This window comes from Eleutherodactylus coqui, chromosome 10, assembly GCF_035609145.1.
Source record: "Eleutherodactylus coqui strain aEleCoq1 chromosome 10, aEleCoq1.hap1, whole genome shotgun sequence".
NCBI lineage: Eukaryota > Metazoa > Chordata > Amphibia > Anura > Eleutherodactylidae > Eleutherodactylus > Eleutherodactylus coqui.
The window spans coordinates 18197500-18223968 of record NC_089846.1 but is presented as its reverse complement, the minus strand read 5'-3'; the positions used below and the strand labels follow the sequence as shown (position 1 = coordinate 18223968).

The following is a 26469-nucleotide window of genomic DNA, read 5'->3' as shown; positions in this document are numbered from 1 at the left end:
GTCCCGAGTGGCGAAACCCTGCCGATCAACTATTGCTGGATACGTTATCAGTAGTATTTCCCCTTTAAGCTCTATATACAATCATAAAGGCAGCCATCCTCTTGCTTGGTGGCGCAGCTTGCTGCACTTCTCATTCAACATACCTTATGTTACCAGATTCTGCTGGCCACTAACTTGTGGCTACAATTCCTTCCTGCATGCTGGGAGTTATGGTTTTGCTGGAAAGTCTAACCTCTTATTTCATTACGATTTTTTTGCATTATTGCTCTGGAATACGAATACTCAAGGAGGTTAGTAAAAGCAGGAATAAGGGCCCATATTTTCTGTCGTCTGTATTTTTTACTGACTGAATATGGACAATGCGTCCATATTGCACTGTCTTTTTTTTTTGCGTGTTTGAAAAACAGATGGCACGCGGACATAACAAAAACGCACATACGCAACAAAAAATTCTGTAACTTGTGCATGCATAGGCAGGGAAATACATACGTTTTTCACAGACTGAGGGCTTATTCATATAAGCGTATATTGGACACCGTTTTCACAGCCGGCCAATATACGCTATGATCTGAGCTGTCTCCCCCCTCTCTCCTCCCCTCCGGCTGTTTGCAATGGTAGGAGGCGGGGCGGGAATGGAGCTAAGCTCCCGCCCCCTCGTCCACAGCCAGCAATGGGAGGGGCGGAGCTTAGTTCCACCCCACTCCCTCCCATTGCAAACAGCTGGAGGGGAGGAGGGGGGGGAGACTGCTCAGATGGTAGCATATATCAGCCGGCCGTGAAAACGGCAGCCGATATACGCTCATGTGAATAAGCCATGAAACTGCATATGCCTAATAAGCCCTAAGGCTACAAGGCACTTTTAGCTGTGATGTGGGTCATACAACAAAAGATCACAGTGTAGCCGTGCAATCTGTTGCGACTTGCAAGTTGCTGTGACCACAGCCTGCAATCGCCAAAAATCCAACCTTGTCAGATTTTTTGAAATCTATCAGCTGCAGTACATGTGAGCGGCGAGCCGACTGCATTGAGTTCTATGAGTCTCTTCAGTCCTAGCAGGCAAAATACTTTCCTTTTGCCACCCAGGGCAGAAGGGACTGATTTTCGTGCCTCTGTTATACCCTTCTATGACACCGTTGCCAATTCCACACCCATTTTAATCTCTGCTGTGAAGCCCCCACTATTCTATGTACACCACTGATGCTATCCAACAATATGTGCTTCTACTGTTGTTCTTGGCTTGTGTCTGCGCTGGCTTGGCAGGGAATGCTGGGACTTATGCTTCCACAATAGCAGGTGAAGACAATGGCGTTCATTTCTGATATTTTCAGTCTCGTCTCCACTGTAATCTTATGGGCGGATATGAGCTCCAGCTGTTTACCTCCTGATTTTATTGGCTCTCATGAAATGTCACAGTAAATGTTATATGACAGTTTAACAGAGTGCAGACCGTGACGGATGATGAGTGCGGCGCTCCGCTGCTTCTCACTAGCTACTTAACCTCTGCGAAGTGAAGACTTGTGGGGATTGTAGTTCTGCAGGTGTCAGACTACCTATTTCCAAAGACATGATTAATGGACATTAAAATGTTTTGTAACCCAAAGCAACCAGGCCGGCTTCACAAGGGGCATGAGCGTATGTAGGCGTGCATGTGCACTGCGTATTTGCGCGATGGGCGTTACCTTTTTGCACGCACAATCAAACACGCAAGCATGCGCCCATTGATTTCAATGAGCACTTAAGTTTCATGTATGTGGCCTCCTATATGTCCCAAGTCTTAGAGTACCATTAGACAAGGCGTAATCACTCCTGACTTTCTATAGTGGAAAATCGGCAATAAATATGAAGCAAATCCGCAGAGGCCAAAATTTATACCTAACTAGTGTGGATTTTGCTGCGGGTTTCAACCTTTGCATTTGAAAGGATGAAATCTGCTGTCAAAACCCACAGAATAAATTGACATGTTTCAGATATAGAATCTGTAGCGTATTTCAAATGTGCTCTGAAGTCCGTGACTCATTTTTCTAAATCTCTATGGCTTGGACTGTAAAGGTTTCCCGCAGAAAAATACGACGCAGAAATCCCACAGAATAATCTGGTGCTGAAATTCCACAGCATTTATGGCCTGCGTGAAAGGCACCCTAAGGGACCTTTCATATGGGTTAAAATTGTTCTGCAACACGCAGCAGAATCTGCTCCTGAGTAAATCCACACCAAAATCTGCAGGTCTACATGTGGATTTTGATTCAAAATAACGGACAGAATTCAGCTATTCTCAATTCTGCATCAAAATTAGACATTGGTTCTGGAGCGTCGTGCCTCAGCCAATCACTGCAGCGCTCGATGAACCAATCACAGCTATCGAATTGAAAGGCTGTGATTGGTTCATCGAGAGCTGCAGTGATTGGCTGAGCCATGGTGCTTGAGAACCAATCAGAGTCAGCGGTTCTTGGAGGCTGAGCTTTTAAAACCCCTGACCAGAGAGCGCTGGCTGAAGACTACAAATAAGTGCTAGAGCTGCAGAGGAGAAGTGCGGCGGAGCGGACAGGTCGGGGAGAGAATGAGTAAGAGAGAGGGGAGAGAACGGGCCAGAGAACGGTGCAGAAAACAAGCGAGATAGGGGGGAGAGAATGAGCAAGAGAGAAGGGAGAGAAGAAGCCAGAGAGCAGGGCAGAGAGTGAGCGAGATAGGTGGGAGAGAGAACGAGTGAGATAGGTGGGAGAGAGAACGAGTGAGATAGGTGGGAGAGAGAACGAGCGAGATAGGTGGGAGAGAGAAAGAGCGAGATAGGTGGGAGAGAGAACGAGCGAGATAGGTGGGAGAGAGAACGAGCGAGCTAACGGACGGGGGGAGAATGAGAGGTCGGCGAGAGAATAAGGGAAAAGAAAGAGCGGGACATTGGGGGGAGAACAAGCGAGACATCGGGGGGGGGAACGAGTGAGACATCGGGGGGAGTACAGGCGAGACATTGTAGGGGAGAACGGGCGAGACATCGTGGGGAGAACAGGCGAGACATCGTGGGGGAGAATGGGCGAGACATCGTGGGGAGAACGGGCGAGACATCGTGGGGGAGAACGGGCGAGACATCAGGGGGGAGAACGGGTGAGACATCAGGGGGAAAGCGAGAAAAATGGACAAAGCAAGCGAGAGAACAAGGGGTCTGAATGAAAGAGAGAGGGGGAAGAGAACAAGTGAGAGGGGGAAGAGAACAAGTGAGAGAGAGGTGAGAGAATGACCAAAAGGGATAGAAAAGAATGAGAAATAGGGGACGGAACAAGAGAAAGAGAAAGAGAGGGGACAGAACAAGAGAGAAAGAGAGAGAAGGACAGAGAGGGGGAGAACAAGAGAGAGAGGGGAGTGAAGGAGATGAAGAGAGAGGGGGAAGAGAGAAAAAAGTGAGCAGGGAGAACAAGAGACATAGGGGAGAGAACAAGAGAGAAAGAGGGGAAAGAATGAAAGAAGCGAGAGAACAAGAGAGAGGAGATAGAAAGGCGAGAGAACAAGATAGAGCACGGAGAGTGGAGGAGAGAGAGGAAAAACAGCAAGTGAGAGACGAGAGTAAAGATAGAGGAGAAAGAGGGAGGGGATAACAAGAAAGAAGGGAAAGAGCGAGAAAGAGAGAGGGGAGTAAAGAAGTTAGAGGAAAAAGAAAGGAGAGAACGAGAGAAAGAGTAACGACAGGGAGAACGGAGAGAGAGAGAGAGAGAGAGGAAAGAACGAGAGAGAGGGTAAGAGAGAGAGAGGGGAGGGACTGACAGAGAGAGGGAAGTGAAGAAATTAGTGGAGAAAGAAAGGATACAAAGAGGGACAGCAGGGAGAACAAGAGAGAGAGAGAAGGGAGAGAACGAGAGAGAGAGGGGAGAGAACGAGAGAGAGAGGGGAGAGAACAGGAGAGAGAGGGGAGAGAATGAGAAAGGGATGGTAGAAAATGAGAGAGAGGGTAAGAGAACAAAAAAACAGAGGGTAAGAATAAATGAGAGAGAGGGAACGAGGTAGAGCAGGGAAAATGAGAGAGAGCAGGGAGAACTATAGAGAGGGGAGAGAATGAGAGAGAGCAGTGAGAGCGAAGAGAACAAAAGAGAGTGAAAAGAACGAGAGAGAGGGAAGAGAATGAGATAGAGAGGAGAAAGGATGAGGAAGAGGGAACGAGGAAAAGGGGAGAGAGCGTGAGAGAGGGGAGAAAACGAGAGAGAGGGGAGGAGAGAGAATAAGAAAGCAAGAGAAAGGGGAGAGAACAAGAGAGAGAAGGAAACAAGTGAGCGAGAGAAAGAGGATAGAACAAGAAAGAGGAGGAAATGAGAGAGAGAGAATTGGGAAAAGAACAAAAGAGGGGAGGGATAGCTAGAGAGAGAGAAAAAGGAGAGAGAGGGGGAGAAAAAGGAGAGAGAGAAAAGAAAAGGGAGAGAACAAAAGATAGAGAAAGTGGGGAGAACAAAAGAGAGAGAGGGGAGTGAAGGAGATGAAGAGAGAGGGGGAAGAGAGAAAAAAAGTGAGCAGGGAGAACAACAGACATAGGGGAGAGAACAAGACAGAAAGAATGAAAGAAGAACAAGAGAACAAGAGAGAGGAGATAGAAGGAGAGAGAACAAGATAGAGCATGGAGAGTGGAGGAGAGAGAGAGGAAAAACAGCAAGTGAGAGAGGAGAGTAAAGATAGAAGAGAAAGAGGGAGGGGATAAGAAGAGAGAGAAGGGAAAGAACAAGAAAGAGAGAGGGGAGGTATGAAGTTAGAGGAAAAAGAAAGGAGAGAACGAGAGATAGGGTGTCAACAGGGAGAACAGAGAGAGAGGGGAACGAACGAGAGGGTAAGAGAGAGAGAGGGGAGGGACTGACAAAGAGAGGGAAGTGAAGAAATTAGTGGAGAAAGAAAGGATAGAAAGAGGGACAGCAGGGAAAAGAAGAGAGAGAGAGGAGAGAGAATGAGAGAGAGGGGAGAGAACAAGAGAGAGGGGAGAGAACGGGAGAGAAAGGGGAGAGAAAGGGAGAGAGAGGGGAGAGAACAAGAGAGAAGGTAAGAGAATGAGAGAGGGAAGGTAGGAGAACAAGAGAGAGGGTAAGAGAACAAAAAAAGAGTGTAAAAATAAATGAGAGAGAGGGAACGAGGTAGAGCAGGGAGAACGAGAGAGAGGGGAGAGAATGAGAGAGAGCAGTGAGAGCTAAGAGAACTAGAGAGGGAAGAGAACAAGAGAGAGAGGGAAGAGAATGAGAGAGAGAGGAGAAAGCATGAGGGAGAGGAAACGAGGGAAAGGGGAGAAAACAAGTGAGAGAGGAGGAAACAAGTGAGTAAGACAAAGAGGAGAGAACAAGAAAGAGGACGAAATGAAAAAGAGAAAAAGGGAAAAGAACAAAAGAGGGGAGGGATAGCTAGAGAGAGAAAAAAAGGAGTGAGAAAGAAGAGAAAGGGGAGAGAACAAAAGATAGAGAAAGCGGGGAGAACAAAAGAGAGAGAAAGTGAAGAGAGCAAGAACGAGAGAGAAAGTGGAGTGAGCAAGAACAAGAGAGAAAGTGGAGAGAGCGAGAGAGATAGGGGAGATAGCGAGAGAGATAGGGGAGAGAGCTAGAAAGATAGGGGAGAGAGCGAGAGAGATAGGGGAGAGAGTGAAAGGGAGGGGAGAGAACGAGAGGAAGGGGGGAGAATGTGAGAGAGAGAGAGGTGAGTATGACAGAGAGCGAGAAGAGAAAAGAGAGAAGGGGAATGAGAGAAAGAGGAAAAAGTAAGTGAGAGAGGAGAGTAAAGAAGATAGAGGAGAGAGAGGGAGGGGATAACAAGAGAGAAAAGGGAAAGAAGGACAAAGAGAGAGAGGAGTAAAGAAGTTAGAGAAGAAAAAAAGAAGAGACTGAGAAAAAGAGTGACAGCAGGGAGAACGAAAGAGAGAGAAAAAGGAGAGAGAAAGAAGAGAAAGGGGAGAGAACAAAAGATAGAGAAAGCAGGAAGAACAAAAGAGAGAGAAAGTGGAGAGAGCAAGAACGAGAAAGTGGAGGGAGCAAGAACAAGAGAGAAAGTGGAGAGAGCGAGAGAGATAGGGGAGATAGCGAGAGAGATAGGGGAGAAAGCTAGAAAGATAGGGGAGAGAGCGAGAGAGATGGGGGAGAGAGATAGGGGAGAGAGCGAAAGGGAGGGGAGAGAACGAGAGGAAGGGGGGAGAATGTGAGAGAGGTGAGTACGACAGAGAGCGAGAAGAGAAAAGAGAGAAGGGGAATGAGAGAAAGAGGAAAGAGTAAGTGAGAGAGAGGAGTAAAGAAGTTAGAGAAGAAAAAAAGGAGAGACTGAGAAAAAGAGTGACAGCAGGGAGAACGAGAGAGAGAGAAAAAGGAGAGAGAAAGAAGAGAAAGGGGAGAGAACAAAAGATAGAGAAAGCGGGGAGAACAAAAGAGAGAGAAAGGAAAGAACGAGAGAGAAAGTGGAGAGAGCAAGAACGAGAAAGAAAGTGGAGAGAGCGAGAGAGATAGGGGAGAGAGAGATAGGGGAGAGAGCGAAAGGGAGGGGAGAGTGAGAGAGGGAGGGGATAACAAGAGAGAGAAGGGAAAGAATGAGAAAGAGAGAGGAGAGTAAAGAAGTTAGAGAAGAAAGAACGGATAGAAAGAGTGACAGCAGGGAGAACGAGAGAGATGGGAGAGAATGAGAAACAAAGAGGGTAAGAGAACAAGAGAGAGAGGGGAGGGACTGAAAGAGAGAGGGGAGTGAAGAAGTTAGTGGAGAAAAAAGGATAGAAAGAGGGAGAGGAGAAAACGAGAGAGATGGTAAGAGAACGAGAGAGAAAGAGGGGAGAGAACGAGAGAGAGAGTAAGAGAACGAGAGAGAGGGGGTAAGCGAACAAGAGAGAGAGGGTAAGAGAACAAGAGAGAGAGGGAGAGAGGGTAAGAGAACAAAAGAGAGAATAAATGAGGGAGAGGGAACAGGAAGAGCGGGGAGAACAATAGAGAGGGGGGGAGAACGAGAGGGAAAGAGTGGTGAGAATGAGAGAGAGAGAGGGGAGAGAACGAGGGAGAGGGGATGAGGGAGAGGAAACAAGGGACAGGGGAAGGAGCAAGAGAGAGGGGAGAAAAAGACAGAGAGGGGAGGAGAGAGCGAGAAAAGGGGGAAAGAACAAGAGAGGAGAGGAAACAAGAGAGAGAAAGGGGAAAGAACAAGAAAGGGGAGGAATAGAGAGAGAGAAATGGGAGAGAACAAGAGGGGGGAAGAAAAGAGAAAGGGATGGATAGTTAGAGAGAGAACAAGGAGAGAGAAAGAAGAGAGAAAGGGGAGAAAACAAAAGAAAGAGAAAGGGGGGATAACAACAGAGAGAGAAAGGAAAGAACGAGAGAGAAAGTGTAGATAGGGGAGAGAGCGAGAGAGATAGGGGAGAGAGAGAGGTAGGGAAGAGAGCGAGAGAGAGCGAGAGGGATAGGGGAGAGAGCCAGAGAGATAGGGGAGAGAGCGAGAGAGATAGGGGAGAGAGCGGGAGAGAGCAAGAGGGATAGGGGAAAGAGCGAGAGGGATAGGGGAGAGCGCGAGAGGGATAGGGGAGATAGCAAGAGGCATAGGGAAGAGAGCGAGAGGCATAGGGGGAGAGCGAGAGGGATAGGGGAGAAAACGAGAGGGATAGGGGAGAAAACGAGAGGCATAGGGGAGAGAACGAGAGGGATAGGGGAGAGAATGAGTGGGAGGGGAGAGAACAAGAGAGAGAGGGAAAAGAACGAGAGAGAGAGAAAGAGAGGGCACAGAACAACAGGGAGAGAATAAAAGAGAGGTGGGGGTGGGGAAAAATGAGAGAGAGTGGGGGAGAGAATGAGAGAGTGGAAACAATGAAACAGAGAAGGGAGAAAGAAAGAGAGAGAGGGGTAAAGAAGATAGAGGAGAGAGAGCGGGAAGAACAAGAGAGAGAGAAAGGGGAGTGAATGAGAGAGAAGGGAGAGAAAGAGAGAGAGAGGGGGGAGAACGAAAGTGAGATGAGAGAGAGAAAGAGGGGAGAGAACGAAAAAGAGAGAAGGGAGAGAACGAGAGAGAGAGGGGAGAGAACGAGAGAGAGGGGGATAGAATGAGAGAGAGGGGAGAGAACAAAAGAGAGAGAGGGGGGGAAAGAATAAGAGAGAGGGGAGAGAACGCGCGCGAGAGAGAGGTGAGAGAACGAAAGAGAGAGAGAAGGGAAAGAACGAGAGAGAGGGGAGAGAATGAGAGAGAGGGGAGAGGACAAGAGAGGGAAAGACGGGAGAGAACGAGAGAGGGAAAGACGGGAGAGAACGAGAGAAAGAGGGGAGAGAATGAGAGAGAGAAAGGGGGAAGATAACGAGAGAGAGAGAGGGGGAGAGAGAATGAGAGAGAGGGGAGAGAACAAGAGAGAGAGAGAGGGGAGAGAACAAGAGAGAGTCGGTAGAGGGGGGAGAGAACGAGAGAGAGAAGGGAGAGAATAAGAGAGAGGGAGAGAATGAGAAAGAGGGGAGAGAATGAGAGAGGGAAAGAGGGGAGAGAACGAGAGAGAGAGTATGAGATAACGAAAAACAGAGGTTAGGAGAACAAAAGATAGAGGTTAAAAGAACAAAAGAGAGAGGTTAAGAGAACAAAAGAGAGGGTAAGAGAACAAAGAGAGAGAGAATAAATGAGGGAGAGGGGAGAAGGAATGAGGTTGAAGGGAGAAAAACGAGAGAGAGGGGAGAAAACGAGAGACAGGGGAGAAAATGAGCGAGGGGAGGAGAGGGAATGATAGAGAGGAGGGGGAACAAGAGAAAGGGGAGAGAACATGACAGAGAGAAAGAAAGCTGAGAGAACATGAGAGGGTAGGAAACGGGAGAGAGAAGGAAAGGGGAGAGAACAAGAGAGGGGGGGAAATTAGAGAACAAGAGAGAGAACAAGGGAGAAAAACGAGAGACAGAGGTGAAAAATGAGAGACGGGGAGAAAACGAGATAGGAGAGAAAACGAGAGAGGAGAGAAAACGAGAAAGAGGAGAGAAAACGAGAAAGAGGAGAGAGAACGAGAGGGATGGGAGAAAATGTGATGGAGAGGTGAGAACAAGAGAGAGGGGAGAGTACAAGAGGAGAGAATAAGAGAGAAAGGAGACAACGAGAGAGAGAGAGGGGAGAAAACGAGAGAGAGTGGGGAGAGAATGAGAGAGAGAGGAGAGAACGAGAGAGAAAGAGAGAGGGGAGAGAACAAGAGAACCAGAGGGGAGAGAACAAGAGAGAGAGAGGGGAGAGAATGAGAGGGAGGGGAGAGAACAAAATGGAGAGGTGGGTACAAGAGAGATGGAAGAGAACGAGAGGAAAGAACAAGAGAGAAAGGAGAGAACGAGAGAGAGAGCGTGGTAAGAGCAAGGGAGAGAATAGAAAGAACGAGAGAAAGAGGGGAGAGAACGAGAGAGAGAGAGGGGAGAGAACGAGAGAGAGAGAGATGGGAGAGAACGAGAGAGAGAGAGGGGAGAGAACAAGAGAGAGAGAGATGGGAGAGAACGAGAGAGAGGGGGAGAGAACGAGAGAAAGGGTAAGAGAACAAAAGAGAGAAGGTAATAGAACAAAAGAGAGAGGTTAAGAGATCAAAAGAGAGGGTAAGAGAACAAAAGAGAGAATAAATGAGGAAGAGGTAGAGGGGAGAAAGATGAGAGAGGGAAGAAAACAAGAAAAGGAAGGAAACGAGAGAGAGAAAAAGAAAGGGGAGAGAACAAGCGAGGGACAGAAGAGAGAGAAAGGGGAGGAAAAGAGAGAGAGGGATGGAGGGATTGCTAGAAAGATAGAAAAAGGATAGAGAAAGAAAGAGAAAGGTAAGAGAACAAAGAGCGAAAGGCGAGAGAACATAAGAGAAGAGAACAAAAGAGAGGGGAGAGAACGAGAGGGAGGTAAGAGAACGAGAGGGAGGAATGAGAACAAGAGGGAGGGAAGAGAACGAGAAGGAGGGAAGAGAACGAGAAGGAGGAAAGAGAACAAGAGGGAGGGAAGAGACCGAGGGGGAGGGAAGAGAACGAGGGGGAGGAAAGCGAACGAGAGGGGGAAGAGGGAACGAGAGGGAGGGGAGAGAACGAGAGGGAGGGGGGAGAACGAGAGGGAGGGGGGAGAACGAGAGGGAGGGGGGAGAACGAGAGGGAGGGGAGAGAACAAGAGGGAGGGGAGGAAAAGAGAGGGAGGGGAGGAAAAGAGGGAGAGGGAAGAGAACGAGAGGGAGGGGAGAGAACGAGAGGTAGGTGAGAGAACGAGAGGGAGGTGAGAGAACGAAAGGTAGGCGAAAGAACGAGAGGGAGGGGCGGGAACGAGAGGGAAGGGAGAGAACGACAGGGAGGGGAGAGAACGAGAGGGAGGGGAGAGAATGAGAGGGAGGGAAGAGAACGAGAGGGAGAGAAGAGAACAAGAGGGAGGAGAGAGAACAAGAGTGAGGGGAGAGCAACAGTGAGGGGAGAGAACAAGAGTGAGGGAAGAGAATGAGAGGGAGGGGAGGAAAAGAGAGGGAGGGAAGAGAACGAGAGGGAGGGAAGAGAACGAGAGGGAGGGGAGAGAACGAGAGGCAGGGAAGAGAACAAGAGGGAGGGGAGAGAACGAGAGGGAGGGAAGAGAACGAGAGAGAGAGGGAAGAGAACGGGAGAGAGAGGGGAGAGAACGGCAGAGAAAGGGGAGAGAACAAAACAAAGAGAAAGTAAGGGGGAGAAAAAAACACGAGAGAAAGGAAAGAATGAGAGAGAAACAGGAGAGAACAAGAGAAATAAGGAAGAGAACGGGGAGAATGAGTGCACGGAGAACAATAGAGAGAGCGGGGAGAACAATACAAAGAAAAGGGAGAACAATACAAAGAGAAAGGCGAGAACGAGAGAGGGGAGAGAGAATGAGAGGGAGGGGAGAGAGAACGAGAGGGAGGGGAGAGAGAATGAGAGAGAACGAGAGAGAGAGGGGAAAGAACGAGAGAGAAAGGGGAGAGAATATGAGAGAGAGGGGAGAGAACAAAACAGAGAGAAAGTAAGAGGGGGAAAGAAACACTAGAGGAAGGAAAGAACGAAAGAGAAACAGGAGAGAACAAGAGAAATAAGGAAGAGAACGGGGAGAGGGAGGGGAGAGAACGATAGGGAGGGGAGAGAACGAGAGGTAGGGGAGAGAACGAGAGGGAGGGGAGAGAACAAGAGGGAGGGGAGCGAGCGAGAGGGGAGATAACGAGAGGGAGGGAAGATAACGAGAGGGAGGGGAGAGAACAAGAGGGAGGGGAGAGAACAAGAGGGAGGGGAGAGAACGAGAGAGAGAGGGGAGAGAACAAAACAGAGAGAAAGGAAAGAACGAGAGGGAAACAGGAGAGAACAAGAGAAATAAGGAAGAGAACGGGGAGAGGGAAGGGAGAGAACAAGAGGTAGAGCAAACAAGAGGGAGGGGAGATAACGAGAGGGAGGGGAGAGAACGAGAGGGAGAGGAGAGAACGAGAGGGAGGGGAGAGAACAAGAGGGAGGGGAGCGAATGAGAGGGAGGGGAGAGAACGAGAGGGAGTGGAGAGAACGAGAGGGAGGGGAGAGAACAGGAGAAGTGAGAACAAGAGAGAGGGGCGAGTACAAGAGGAGAGAACGAGAGAGAAAGGAGACAACGAGAGAGAGGGGAGAGAACGAGAGAGAGAGGGGAGAGAACGAGAGAGAGAGGGGGGAGAACGAGAGGGAGGCAAGAGAACGAGAATGAGGGGAGCGAACGAGAGGGAGGGGAGAGAACGAGAGGGAGGGGAGGAAAAGAGAGGGAGGGAAGAGAACGAGAGGGAGGGAAGAGACCGAGAGGGAGGGAAGAGAACGAGAGGGAGGGGAGAGAACGAGAGGCAGGGAAGAGAACGAGAGGGAGGGGAGAGAACAAAAGGGAGGGGAGAGAACGAGAGGGAGGGAAGAGAACGAGAGGGAGGGGAGAGAGCGAGAGGGAGGGGGGAGAATGAGAGGGAGGGGAGAGAACGAGAGAGAGAAAGGGGAGAGAACAGGAGAGAGAGGGGAGAGAATGGCAGAGAGAGGGGAGAGAACGAGAGAGAAAGAGGAGAGAACAAAACAAAGAGAAAGTAAGGGGGACAAAAAAAACACAAGAGAAAGCAAAGAATGAGAGAGAAACAGGAGAGAACAAGAGAAATAAGGAAGAGAATGGGGAGAATGAGAGAGAGTGCACGGAGAACAATAGAGAGAGCGGGGAGAACAATAGAAAGAAAAAGGAGAACAATACAAAGAGAAAGGTGAGAACGAGAGAGGGGAGAGAGAACAAGAGAGGGGAGAGAGAATGAGATGGAGGGAAGAGAACGAGAGGGAGGGGAGAGAACGAGAGGGAGGGGAGAGAATGAGAGGGAGGGAAGAGAACAGGAGAAGTGAGAACAAGAGAGAGGGGCGAGTACAAGAGGAGAGAACGAGAGAGAAAGGAGACAATGAGAGAGAGGGGAGAGAACGAGAGAGAGAGGGGAGAGAACGAGAGAGAGGGGAGAGAACGAGAGAGAGAGGGGGGAGAACAAGAGGGAGGCAAGAGAACGAGAATGAGGGGAGCGAACGAGAGGGAGGGGAGAGAATGAGAGGGAGGGAAGAGAACGAGAGGGAGGGAAGAGAACAAGAGGGAGGGGAGAGAACGAGAGGCAGGGAAGAGAACGAGAGGGAGGGGAGAGAACGATAGGGAGGGAAGAGAACGAGACGGAGGGGAGAGAGCGAGAGGGAGGGGAGAGAACGAGAGGGAGGGGAGAGAACGAGAGAGAGAGGGGAGAGAATGGGAGAGAGAGGGGAGAGAATGGCAGAGAGAGGGGAGAGAACGAGAGAGAAAGGGGAGAGAACAAAACAAAGAGAAAGTAAGGGGGAGAAAAAAACACGAGAGAAAGGAAAGAATGAGAGAGAAACAGGAGAGAACAAGAGAAATAAGGAAGAGAACGGGGAGAATGAGAGAGTGCACGGAGAACAATAGAAAGAGCGGGGAGAACAATACAAAGAAAAGGGAGAACAATACAAAGAGAAAGGCGAGAACGAGAGAGGGGAGAGAGAACAAGAGAGGGGAGAGAGAATGAGAGGGAGGGGAGAGAGAACGAGTGGGAGGAGAGAGAGAATGAGAGAGAAGGAGAGAGAGAGGGGAAAGAATGAGAGAGAGAGGGGAGAGAACATGAGAGAGAGGGGAGAGAACAAAACAGAGAGAAAGTAAGGGGGGGGGGAAGAAACACGAGAGGAAGGAAAGAACGAAAGAGAACCAGGAGAGAACAAGAGAAATAAGGAAGGGAACGGGGAGAGGGAGGGGAGAGAACGAGAGGGAGGGGAGAGAACGAGAGGGAGGGGAGAGAACGAGAGGGAGGGGAGCGAGCGAGAGGGGAGATAACGAGAGGGAGGGGAAAGAACAAGAGGGAGAGGAGAGAACAAGAGGGAGGGGAGAGAACGAGAGAGAGAGGGGAGAGAACTAAACAGAGAGAAAGGAAAGAACGAGAGGGAAACAGGAGAGAAGAAGAGAAATAAGGAAGAGAACAGGGAGAGGGAAGGGAGAGAACGAGAGGTAGAGCAAACGAGAGGGAGGGGAGATAACGAGAGGGAGGGGAGAGAACGAGAGGGAGGGGAGAGAACGAGGGAGGGGAAAGAATGAGAGGTAGGTGAGAGAATGAGAGGTAGGTGAGAGAACGAGAGGGAGGGGAAAGAACGAGAGGGAGGGGTGAGAACGAGAGGGAGGGGAAAGAACGAGAGGGAGGGGCGAGAACGAGAGGCAAGGGAGAGAATGATAGGGAGGGGAGAGAACGAGAGGGAGGGGAGAAAACGAGAGGGAGGGAAGAGAACGAGAGGGAGGGGAGAGAACAGGAGGGAGGGGAGAGAACGAGAGGGAGGGAAGAGAACGAGAGGGAGGGAAGAGAATGAGAGGCAGAGGAGAGAACGAGAGGGAGGGGAGAGAACGAGAGGGAGGGAAGAGAATGAGAGGGAGGGGAGAGAACGAGAGGGAGGGAAGAGAACGAGAGGGAGGGAAAAGAACGAGAGGGAGGAAAAAGAACGAGAGGGAGGGGAGAGAACGAGAGGGAGGGAAGAGAACGAGAGGGAGGAAAAAGAACGAGAGGGAGGGGAGAGAACGAGAGGGAGGGGAGAGAACGAGAGGTGAGAGAACAAGAGGGAGGGGAGAGAACGAGAGGTAGGGGAGAGAACGAGAGGGAGGGGAGAGAACGAGAGGGAGGGAAGAAAAAGAGAGGTAGGGGAGAGAACAAGAGGTAGGGGAGAGAACGAGAGAGAGGGAAGAAAACGAGAGGGAGGAAAGAGAGCAAGAGGGAGGGGAGAGAACGAGAGGGAGGGGAGAGAACGAGAGAGAGAGGGGAGAGAACAAAACAGAGAAAGTAAGGGGGGAGAGCACGAGAGGGAGGAAAAAGAACGAGAGGGAGGAAAGAGAGCGAGAGGGAGGGGAGAGAACGAAAGAGAGAGGGGAGAGAACAAAACAGAGAGAAAGTAAAGGAGGAGAGCACGAGAGGGAGGAAAAAGAACGAGAGGGAGGAAAGAGAGCGAGAGGGGGGGGGAGAGAATGAGAGGGAGGGGAGAGAACGAGAGGGAGGGGGGAGAACGAGAGGGTGGGGAGAGAACGAGAGGGAGGGGAGAGAACGAGCGAGAGGGCAGAGAACAGAGTGAGGGGGGAGAGAACAAAACGGAGAGAAAGTAAGGGGGGAGAAAAAAAACACAAGAGAAAGGAAAGAACGAGAGGGAAACAGGAGAGAACAAGGAAGAGAACGGGGAGAGGGAGGAAAGAGAAGGAGCGGGAAGGGAGAGAACGAGAGGGAGGGGAGAGAACGAGAGGGAGGGAAGAGAACGAGAGGGAGGGGGGAGAATGAGAGGGAGGGGAGTGAACGAGAGGGAGGAGAGAGAACGAGAGGGAGGAGAGAGAACGAGAGGGAGGGGAGAGAACGAGAGGCAGGGGAGAGAAGAAGAGAGAGGGGAGAGAACGAGAGGGAGGAGAGAGAATGAGAGGGAGGGGAGAGAACGAGAAGGAGGGGAGAGAACGAGAGGGAGGGGAGAGAATGAGAGGGAGGGGAGAGAACGAGAGAGAGGGTAAGAGAACGACAGAGAGTGGGTAAGAGAATGATAGACAGAGGGTAAGAGAACGACAGAGAGAGGGTAAGAGAACGACAGAGAGATGGTAAGAGAATGACAAAGAGAGGGTAAGAAAACGACAGAGAGAGAGGGTAAGAGAATGACAGAGAAGGTAAGAGAATGACACAGAATGTAAGAGAATGAAAGAGAGAAGAAACAAGGGGGAGGGGAGAAGGAAGGAGGTAGAGGGAAAAGACGAGAGAGAGAGCGGGGAAAAGACGAGAGAGAGCAGGGAGAGAACGAGAGAGAGAGCGGTGAGAACGGGAGAGAGTGCACGGAGAACAATAGAGAAAGCGGAGAGAACAATAGAAAGAGAAAGGAGAACAATAGAGAGAGAAAGGTGAGAACGAGAGAGGGGACAGAGAACGAAAGATAAAGAGAGAGAGAGGGGAGAGAACGAGAGAGAATGAGAGAGAGAGGGGAGAGAACGAGAGAGAGAGGGGGGAGAGAGAACGAGAGAGAGAGAGGAGAGAACAAGAGAGAGATAGGGGGGAGAGAACGAGAGAGAGAGGGGAGAGAAAGAGAGACAAAGGGGAGAGAAAGAGAGAGAATAGATAAAATGAGAGAGAGAGGGCACAGAACAAGAGGGAGAGAATGAGAGAGTTGGGAGAAGGGAGAAAATGACAGAGAGAGTGGAGAGAACAAGAGAAAGAAGGGAGAGAGCTGAGTGAAGAAGATAGAGGAGAGAGGGGGGGAATGAGAGAGAGAGTAAGAGAACAAGAGAGAGGGTAAGAGAATGAGAGAGAGAGGGTAAGAGAATGAGAGAGAGGGTAAGAGAACGAGAGAGAGAGGGTAAGAGAACAAGAGAGAGAGGGTAAGAATGAGAGGGAGGGGAGAGAACGAGAGGGAGGGGAGAGAACGAGAGGTAGGGGAGAGAATGAGAGGGAGGGGAGAGAATGAGGGAGGGAAGAAAACGAGAGGGAGGAGAGAGAACGAGAGGGAGGAGAGAGAACGAGAGGGAGGGGAGAGAACGAGAGGCAGGGGAGAGAAGAAGAGAGAGGGGAGAGAACGAGAGGGAGGAGAGAGAATGAGAGGGAGGGGAGAGAACGAGAAGGAGGGGAGAGAACGAGAGGGAGGGGAGAGAATGAGAGGGAGGGGAGAGAACGAGAGAGAGGGTAAGAGAACGACAGAGAGTGGGTAAGAGAACGACAGAGAGAGGGTAAGAGAACGACAGAGAGATGGTAAGAGAATGACAAAGAGAGGGTAAGAAAACGACAGAGAGAGAGGGTAAGAGAATGACAGAGAAGGTAAGAGAATGACACAGAATGTAAGAGAATGAAAGAGAGAAGAAACAAGGGGGAGGGGAGAAGGAAGGAGGTAGAGGGAAAAGACGAGAGAGAGAGCGGGGAAAAGACGAGAGAGAGCAGGGAGAGAACGAGAGAGAGAGCGGTGAGAACGGGAGAGAGTGCACGGAGAACAATAGAGAAAGCGGAGAGAACAATAGAAAGAGAAAGGAGAACAATAGAGAGAGAAAGGTGAGAACGAGAGAGGGGACAGAGAACGAAAGATAAAGAGAGAGAGAGGGGAGAGAACGAGAGAGAATGAGAGAGAGAGGGGAGAGAACGAGAGAGAGAGGGGGGAGAGAGAACGAGAGAGAGAGGAGAGAACAAGAGAGAGATAGGGGGGAGAGAACGAGAGAGAGAGGGGAGAGAAAGAGAGACAAAGGGGAGAGAAAGAGAGAGAATAGATAAAATGAGAGAGAGAGGGCACAGAACAAGAGGGAGAGAATGAGAGAGTTGGGAGAAGGGAGAAAATGACAGAGAGAGTGGAGAGAACAAGAGAAAGAAGGGAGAGAGCTGAGTGAAGAAGATAGAGGAGAGAGGGGGGGAATGAGAGAGAGAGTAAGAGAACAAGAGAGAGGGTAAGAGAATGAGAGAGAGAGGGTAAGAGAATGAGAGAGAGGGTAAGAGAACGAGAGAGAGAGGGTAAGAGAACAAGAGAGAGAGGGTAAGAATGAGAGGGAGGGGAGAGAACGAGAGGGAGGGGAGAGAACGAGAGGTAGGGGAGAGAATGAGAGGGAGGGGAGAGAATGAGGGAGGGAAGAAAACGAGAGGGAGGAAAGAGAACGAGAGGAAGGAAAGAGAATGAGAGGAAGGAAAGAGAACAAGAGGGAGGGGATAGAACGAGAGGGAGGGGAGAGAAAGAGAAGGAGGGGAGAGAATGAGAGGGAGGGGAGAGAACAAGAGGGAGAGGGGAGAGAACAAAACAGAGAGAAAGTAAGGGGGGAGAGCACGAGAAGGAGGAAAGAGAACGACAGGGAGGAGAGAGAACGAGAGGGAGGGGGAGAACGAGAGGGAGGGGGGAGAACGAGAGGGAGGGAAGAGAACGAGAGGGAGGGGAGACAACGAGAGGGAGGGGAGAGAACGAGAGAGAGGGGAGAGAATGAGAGAGAGAGAGGAGAGAGAACGAGAGAGAGGGCAGAGAAGAAGAGAGAGAGAGAGAACGAGAGAGAGAGAGAGAGGGGAGAGAACGAGAGAGAGGGGAGAGAAAGAGAGACAGAGGGGAGAGAAAGAGAGAGAGAATAGATAAAATGAGAGAGAGAGGGCATAGAACAAGAGGAGAGAATGAGAGAGTTGGGAGAAGGGAGAAAATGATAGAGAGAATGGAGAGAACAAGAGAAAGAAGGGAGACAGCCAAGTGAAGAAGATAGAGGAGAGAGAGAGGGGGGGAACGAGAGAGAGTAAGAGAACAAGAGAGAGGGTAAGAGAACGAGAGAGAGAGAGGGTAAGAGAATGAGAGAGAGAGGGTAAGAGAACAAGAGAGAGAGGGTAAGAGAATGAGAGAGAGAGGGTAAGAGAACGAGAGAGAGAGGGTAAGAGAACAAGATAGAGGGTAAGAATGAGAGAAAGAAGAAACTAGGAAGAAGGAAGAGGAAACAAGGTAGGGGGGAGAGAACGAGGTAGAGCGGGGAGAACGAGGTAGAGCGGAGAGAACAATAGAAAGGGGAGAGAACGAGAGAGAGTGGTGAGAATGAGAGAGCGGTAAGAATGAGAGAGAGTAAAAAAGAGAGAGAGAGAAGGGATGAACTGAGAAAGAGAAGGGATGAAACGAGAGAGAGAGATAGGGCGCAGAACAAGAGGGAGAGAATGAGAGAGAGTCGGGAGAGGGGAGAAAACGAGAAACAGGGGAGGAGAGGAGAGAGGGGATGATAGAGAGGACAAACAAGAGAGAAAGAAAAGAACGAAAGAGAGAGAGTTGAGTGAGAAAGAGAGAGAAACGGGAGAGAACTAGAGAGAACGGGAGAGATAGGGGAGATAATGAGAGAGATAGGAGAGAGAATGAGAGTGAGAGAGATGGGGGAGAGCGCGGGGAGAACAAGAGAGAGGAAGCGGGGAGAACAAGAGAGAGGGAGCGGGGAGAATGAGAGAGAGAGCAGGGAGAACGAGAGAGAGACAATGGTGGAAAGGAAGAGCGTCGAGAACGAGAGAGAGCGGGGAGAACGAGAGAGCAGGGACAATGAGAGAGAGCGGGGACAACAAGAGAGAGCGGGGAAAACGAGAAAGAGAGCAGTAAGCACGACAGAGAGCGGGGAGGACGAGAGATAGAGCGTGGGGAGAACGAGACAGAAAGAGTGGGGAGAACGAGAGAAAGAGAGAGAGAGCGGGGAGAACGAGAGAGTGGGGAGAGCGAGAGAGAGAGCGGGGAGAACGAGAGAGAGAGAGCAGGGACAATGAGAGAGAGCGGGGTCAACAAGAGAGAGAGCGGGGACAACAAGAGAGAGAGCGGGGACAACAAGAGAGAGAGCAGGAAGCATGAGAGAGAGCGGGGAGGACGAGAGAGAGAGCGCGGGGAAAATGGAGAGAAAGAGTGGGGAGAATGAGAGAGCGCGGGGAGAACAAGAGAGAGCGGGGAGAACGAGAGAGAGATAGATCGTGGGGAGAACGAGAAAGAGAGCAGGAAGCATGAGAGAGCGCGGGGAGAACAAGCGAGAGCGGGGAGAACGAGAGAAAGAGAGAGAGCAGGGAGAACGAGAGAGAGAGAGAGGGGAGTGCCCAGAGAGCGAGGAGAACGAGAAAGCGGGGAGAATGATAGAGAACGGGGAGAACGAGAGAAAGAGCAGGGAGAATGAGAGAGGGAGCGGGGAGAACGAGAGAGAGAGCAGGGAGAACGAGACAGAGAGCATGGGGAGAATGAGAGAGCGCGGGGAGAACGAGAGAGAGAGCGGGGAGAACGAGAGAGAGAGAGAATGGGAGAACGAGAGAGTGGGGAGAACGCAAAAGAGAGATAGCGGGGAGAACACGAGAGAGAGAGCATGGAGAACTTGAGAGAGAGCGGGGAGAACGAGAGAGAGCGGGGAGAACGAGAGAGAGAGGGGAGAACGAGAGGGAGCGGGGAGAACGAGAGAGAGAGCGAGGAGAACGAGAGAGAGGGAGCAGGGAGAACGAGAGAGAGGGAGCAGGGAGAATGAAAGAGAGGGAGCAGGGAGAACGAGTGAGAGAGAGCAGGGAGAACGAGAGAGGGAGAGAGCAGGAAGAACGAGAGAGAGCGGGGAGAACGAGAGAGAGAGCGGGGAGAATAAGAGTTCATGGAGAACGAGAGAGAATGGAGAAAACGAGAGAGAGAGCAGGGAGAATGAAAGAGAGAGCGGGGAGAACAAGAGAGAGCACGGGGAGAACAAGAGAGAGCGCGGGGAGAACGAGAGAGAGAGAGAGTGGGGAGAACGAGAGAGAGAGCGGGGAGAATGAGAGAGAGATAGAGCGCAGGGAGAACAAGAGAGAGAGAGCGGGGAGAACGAGAGAGAGAATGGGGAGAACGAGAGAGAGAGCGGGGAGAGCGCAAAAGAGAAAGAGCAGAGAGAACGCGAGAGAGAGAGCAATGAGAATTTGATAAACAGCGGGGAGAACGAGAGAGAGCGGGGAGAACGAGAGAGAGAGCGGGGAGAATGAGAGGGAGTGGGGAGAATGCGAGAGAGAGAAAGGAGAATGAGAGAGAGCGAGCAGGGAGAATGAGAGAGAGGGAGCAGGGAGAACGAGTGAGAGAGAGCAGGGAGAACGAGAGAGAGAAAGAGGAGAGAACGAGAGAGGGAGAGAGCAGGAAGAACAAAAGAGAAGGCAAGCAGGGAGAACGAGAGAGCGGGGAGAATGAGAGAGAGCGCTGGGAGAACGAGAGAGAGCAAGGAGAATGAGAGAGTGGGGAGAACAAGAGAGAGGGAGCAGGGAGAACCAGAGAGAGCGGGGAGAACCAGAGAGCGGGGAGAACCAGAGAGAAAGAGTAGGGAGAACAAGACAGAGAGAGCGGGGAACAAGAGAGAGAGAGCGGGAAGAACAAGAGAGAGAGTGGGAAGAACGAGAGAGAGTGGGAAGGACAAGAGAGAGAGCAGGAAGAACGAGAGAGAGAAAGAGTGGGAAGAACTAGAGAGAGAGAGCGGGGAGAACGAGAGAGAGAGGGGAGAGAACGAGAGAGAGAGAGCGGGGAGAAAAGGAGAGAGAACGAGAGAGAGAAAGGGCTGCGAACGAGAGAGAGAAAGGGGAGCGAACGAGAGAGAGAGAGAGAGAGAAAGGGGAGCGAATGAGAGAGAGAGAGAGGGGAGCGAACGAGAGAGAGAGAGAAAGGGGAGCGAATGAGAGATAAAGGGGAGAGAACGAGAGAAAGAGAGAAAGGGGAGCAAACGAGAGAGAGAGAGAGAAAGGGGAGTGAATGAGAGAGAGAAAGGGGAGCGAACGAGAGAGAGAGAGAGAAAGGGGAGCGAACGATAGAGAGAGAGAGGGGAGTGAATGAGAGAGAGAGAGAAAGGGGAGCGAATGAGAGATAAAGGGGAGCGAACGAGAGAGAGAGAGAAAGGGGAGCAAACGAGAGAGAGAGAGAGAGAAAGGGGAGCGAACGAGAGAGGGAGAAAGGGGAGCGAACAAGAGAGAGAGAAAAAGGGGAGCAAATGAGAGAGAGAAAGGGGAGAGAATGAGAGAGAGAAAAGGGAGAGAACGAGAGAGAGAGAAAAGGCAGAGAACGAGAGAGAGAGAAAAGAGAGAGAACGAGAGAGAGAGAAAAGGGAGAGAATGAGAGAGAGAGAAAAGGGAGAGAACGAGAGAGAGAGAAAAGGGAGATAATGAGAGAGAGAGAAAGGGGAGAGAACGAGAGAGAAAAAGGAAAGAGAAAGGGGAGAGAATGAGAAAGAAAGAAAGGGGAGAGAACGAGAGAGAGAGAAAGGGGAGAGAACAAGAGAGGGGAGGAAAAGAGAGAACAAGAGAGGGAAGGAAGAGAGAAAGGGTTGAAAGACACAGAGCAAGGGGGAAGGAAAAGAGAAAGAGAGAGGGAGGGATAGCTAGAGACAGAGAGAAAGTGGAAAGAACAAAAAAGGGGAGTAAATGAGAGAGAGAGAGACAAAGTGAAGAGAACTATAAAGGGGAGGGAACAAGAGAGAGAAAATAAGGCCACTTTCACACACAGCGACGGCAAAACGCTGAGATTTAGATTGTGGCATTTTGCTGCAATTTAACCGCTGTTTTTTAATGCACTGCATCATTGTGATGGGTGATGAGGTGCATTAAAAAGTGTGAAAATGTGACAAAATAAGGCAGAGAGCACTTGAAAATCCTATTGAAATTAATAGGAGCGTTCTACCGTGGTAAAAAGGTTATGTGTTAGAGTGACCTAAGAGAAAGAGAAAAGAGACCGGGTGAGGGGAGAGATTGGGAGAGACCGAGAGAGGGAGAGGGGACAGAACAAGAGAGGGAGAGGGGACAGAACGAGAGGGAGAAAGGGGAGCGAACGAGAGAAAGGGGAGCGAACGAGAGAGAGAGCAGGGAGAACAAGAGAGAGAGCAAGCAGGGAGAACGAGAGAGAGAGCAAGTGGGGAGAACGAGTTTGCGGGGAAAATTAGAGAGCGGGGAGAACGAGAGAGAGGGAGCAGGAAGAACGAGTGAGAGAGAGCAGAGAGAATGAGCGAGAGAGCGGGAAGAACAAGAGAGAAAGAGAGCGGAGAGAATGAGAGAGAGGGGGCTTATAGAAAGGGGAGAGACCGAGAGAGAGAAAGGGGAGAGAACGAGAGAAGGAGAGAGCAGGGAGAACGAGAGAGAGCGAGCAGGGAGAACGAGAGAGAGAGAGAGAAAGGGGAGCGAATTAGAGAGAGAAAGGGGAGAGAACGAGAGAGAGAGAGAGAAAGGGGAGCGAACGAGAGAGAAAGAGAAAGGGGAGCGAACGAGAGAGAGAGAGAGAGAAAGGGGAGCGAATGAGAGAGAGAAAGAGGAGAGAACGAGAGAGAGAAAGGGGAAAGAATGAGAGAGAGAAAGGGGAGAGAACGAGAGAGAGAGAGAGAGAGAAAGGGGAGCGAACGAGAGAGAGAGAGAGAGAGGGGAGCCAATGAGAAAGACAAAGGGGAGAGAATGAGAGAGAGAAAAGGGAGAGAACGAGAGAGAGAAAAGGGGGAGAACGAGAGAGAGAAAAGGGAGAGAACGAGAGAGATAAAAGGGAGAGAACGAGAGAGAGATAAAAGGGAGAGAACGAGAGAGAGATAAAAGGGAGAGAACGAGAGAGAGATAAAAGGGAGAGAACGAGAGAGAGAGAAAAGGGAGAGAACGAGAGAGAGAGAAAAGGGAGAAAACGAGAGAGAGAGAAAAGGAAGAGAATGAGAGAGAGAGAAAGAGTAGAGAACGAGAGAGAGAGAAAGGGGAGAGAACGAGAGAGAGAAAGGGGAGAGAACGAGAGAGAGAGAGAGCGGGGAGAAAACGAGAGAGAACAAGAGAGAGAAAGGGGAGAGAACGAGAGAGAGAAAGGGGAGATAACAAGAGAGAGAAAGGGGGAAGAACAAGAGAGAGAGAGCGGGGAGAAAAAGAGAGAGAGCGAGAGAGAGAAAGGGGAGCGAACGAGAGAGAGAAAGGGGAGAGAACGAGAGAGAGAAAGAGGAGAGAACAAGAGAGAGAAAGGTGAGAGAACGAGAGAGAGAAAGGGGAGAGAACGAGAGAGAGAGAGAGAGAGAAAGGGGAGAGAACGAGAGAGAGAGGGGAGGAGAGAACGAGAGAGAACGAGAAGGAAGGAGCGAACGAGAAGAGCGAGAGAGAGAGCGAGGAGCGACGAGAGAGAGAGAGAGGGGATGCGAACAGAGAGAGAGAGAGAGAGAAAGGGAGAGAGAACGGAGAGAGAGAAGAGAGAGAGACAAAGAGAGAGAAAGGAGAAGAGAAGGGAGAGAGAGAGAGAAAGGGAGAGACGAGAGAGAGAGAAAGGAGAGAGAAGAGAGAGAGAAAGGGAGAGAACGAGAGAGAGAAAAGGGGAGAGAACGAGAGAGAGGAAAAGGGAAGAGAAAGAGATGAGAGAGAGAGAGAAAAGGGAAGAGAACGAGAGAGAGAGAAAACGGGAGAGAACGAGAGAGAGAGAGAGAAGGGTAGAGAAATGAGAGAGAGAGAAACGAGAACGAGAGAGAGAGAAAAGGAGAAGAGAAAAGGGAGAGAGAGAGGAGAGAGGGAAGAGAAGTGAAAGAGAGAGAAAAGGGAGAGAACGAGAGAGAGAGAAAAGGGAAGGAGAACGAGAGAGAGAGAAAAGGGAGAGAACGAGAGAGAGGAGAGAAAAGAGAGGGAGAACGAGAGAGAGAGAGAGAGAAGGGGGGAGAGAAGAGAGAGAAAGGGAGAGAAAGAGAGAGACGAGAGAGAAAGGGAGGAGAACGAGAGAGAGAGAGAAAGGGGGGAGGAGAACGAAGAAGAGAGGAAAAGGGGAGAGAACGAGAGAGGGGAGGAAAAGAGAGAACAAGAGAGGGAAGAAAGAGAGAAAGGGTTGGAAGAGACAGAGCAAGGGAGAAGGAAAAGAGAAAGAGAGAGGGTGGGATAGCTAGAGACAGAGGGAAAGTGGAGAGAACAAAAAAAGGGGAGTAAATGAGAGAGAGAGAGAGATAAAGGGGAGAGAACTAGAAAGGGGAGGGAACAAGAGAGAGAGAAAATAAGGCCACTCTCACACACAGCATCGGCAAAACGCTGAGATTTAGATTGTGGCATTTTGCCGCAATTTGACCACTGTTTTTTAATGCACTGCATCATTGTGATGGGTGATGAGGTGCATTAAAAAGTGTGAAAATGTGACAAAATAAAGCAGACAGCTCTTGAAAATCCTATTGAAATTAATAGGAGCATTCTACTGTGGTAAAAAGGTTATGTGTGAGAGTGACCTAAGAGAAAGAGGAAAGTGACCGGGTGAGGGGAGAGAATGGGAGACACCGAGAGAGGGAGAGGGGAGAGAACGAGAGAGAGAGAGAGAAAGGGGAGCGAACGAGAGAGAAAGAGAAAGGGGAGCGAACGAGAGAGAGGGAGAGAAAGGGGAGCGAATGAGAGAGAGAAAGAGGAGAGAACGAGAGAGAGAAAGGGGAAAGAACGGGAGAGAGAAAGGGGAGAGAACGAGAGAGAGAGAGAGAAAGGGGAGCGAACGAGAGAGAGAGAGAGAAAGGGGAGCCAATGAGAAAGACAAAGGGGAGAGAATGAGAGAGAGAAAAGGGAGAGAACGAGAGAGAGAAAAGGGGGAGAACGAGAGAGAGAAAAGGGAGAGAACGAGAGAGATAAAAGGGAGAGAACGAGAGAGAGATAAAAGGGAGAGAACGAGAGAGAGATAAAAGGGAGAGAACGAGAGAGAGATAAAAGGGAGAGAACGAGAGAGAGAGAAAAGGGAGAGAACGAGAGAGAAAAGGGAGAAAACGAGAGAGAGAGAAAAGGGAGAGAATGAGAGAGAGAGAAAGAGTAGAGAACGAGAGAGAGAGAAAGGGGAGAGAACGAGAGAGAGAAAGGGGAGAGAACGAGAGAGAGAGAGCGGGGAGAAAACGAGAGAGAACAAGAGAGAGAAAGGGGAGAGAACGAGAGAGAGAAAGGGGAGATAACAAGAGAGAGAAAGGGGGAAGAATGAGAGAGAGAGAGCGGGGAGAAAAAGAGAGACAGCGAGAGAGAGAAAGGGGAGCGAACGAGAGAGAGAAAGGGGGAGAACGAGAGAGAGAAAGAGGAGAGAACAAGAGAGAGAAAGGGGAGAGAACGAGACAGAGAAAGGGGAGAGAACGAGAGAGAGAGCAGGGAGAAAACGAGAGAGAACGAGAAAAAGAAAGGGGAGCGAACGAGAGAGAGAAAGGGGAGCGAACGAGAGAGAGAGAGGGGAGCGAACGAGAGAGAGAGAGGAAGGGGAGCGAACAAGAGAGAGAGGAAGGGGAGCGAATGAGAGAGAGAGAGAGAGAGAGAAAGGGGAGCGAACGAGAGAGAGAGAGAAAGGGGAGCCAATGAGAGAGAGAAAGGGTAGAGAATGAGAGAGAGAAAAGGGAGAGAACGAGAGAGAGAAAAGGGAGAGAACGAGAGAGAAAAGGGAGAGAACGAGAGAGAGAGAAAAGGGAGAGAACGAGAGAGAAAAGGGAAAAAACGACAGAGAGATAAAAGGGAGAGAACAAGAGAGAGAGAAAAGGGAGAAAATGAGAGAGAGAGAAAAGGGAGAGAATGAGAGAGAGAGAAAAGGGAGAGAACGAGAGAAAGAGAAAAGGGAGAGAACGAGAGAGAGAGAAAAGGGAGAAAACGAGAGAGAGAGAGAAAAGGGAGAGAATGAAAGAGAGAGAAAAGGGAGAGAATGAGAGAGAGAAAAGGAAGAGAACAAGAGAGAGAGAAAAGGGAGAGAACGAGAGAGAGATAAAAGGGAGCGAACGAGAGAGAGAGAAAAGGGAGAGAACGAGAGAGAGAGAGAAAGGGGGGAGAACGAGAGAGAGAGAGAAAGGGGGGAGAACGAGAGAGAGAAAGGGGAAAGAACGAGAGAGAGAAAGGGGAGAGAACGAGAGAGAGAGAGAAAGGGGAGAGAACAACAGAGGGGAGGAAAAGAGAGAACAAGAGAGGGAAGAAAGAGAGAAAGGGTTGGAAGAGACAGAGCAAGGGAGAAGGAAAAGAGAAAGAGAGAGGGTGGGATAGCTAGAGACAGAGGGAAAGTGGAGAGAACAAAAAAAGGGGAGTAAATGAGAGAGAGAGAGAGATAAAGGGGAGAGAACTAGAAAGGGGAGGGAACAAGAGAGAGAGAAAATAAGGCCACTCTCACACACAGCATCGGCAAAACGCTGAGATTTAGATTGTGGCATTTTGCCGCAATTTGACCACTGTTTTTTAATGCACTGCATCATTGTGATGGGTGATGAGGTGCATTAAAAAGTGTGAAAATGTGACAAAATAAAGCAGACAGCTCTTGAAAATCCTATTGAAATTAATAGGAGCATTCTACTGTGGTAAAAAGGTTATGTGTGAGAGTGACCTAAGAGAAAGAGGAAAGTGACCGGGTGAGGGGAGAGATTGGGAGACACCGAGAGAGGGAGAGAACGAGAGAGGGAGAGGGAGAGGGGAGAGAACGAGAGAGGGAGAGGGGAGAGAACGAGAGAGGGAGAGGGGAGAGAACGAGAGAGGGAGAGGGGAGAGAACGAGAGAGGGAGAGGGGAGAGAACGAGAGATGGAGAGGGGACAGAACGAGAGAGGGAGAGGGGACAGAATGAGAGGGAGAGGGGACAGAATGAGAGATGGAGAGGGGACAGAACGTGAGATGGAGAGGGGACAGAACGAGAGAGGGAGAGGCG

At 50.3% G+C, this 26469-nt stretch overlaps 2 protein-coding genes across 2 annotated transcripts in view; both read left to right on the top strand.

Annotated features, from left to right (window-relative positions):
- CACNA1B (calcium voltage-gated channel subunit alpha1 B) overlaps positions 1 to 26469 on the top strand; it is a 362074-nt gene that overhangs the window by 7552 nt on the left and 328053 nt on the right. The gene's annotated exons all lie outside the window — the stretch shown is intronic.
- On the top strand, positions 3128 to 23364 carry LOC136579892 (octapeptide-repeat protein T2-like; the record flags this gene model as incomplete). Its single annotated transcript, XM_066579976.1, has 4 exons — positions 3128 to 3220; positions 9298 to 9473; positions 20132 to 20270; positions 23308 to 23364. Coding segments are annotated over exons 1-4 (465 nt in total), but the record flags the coding sequence as incomplete, so codon positions are not given.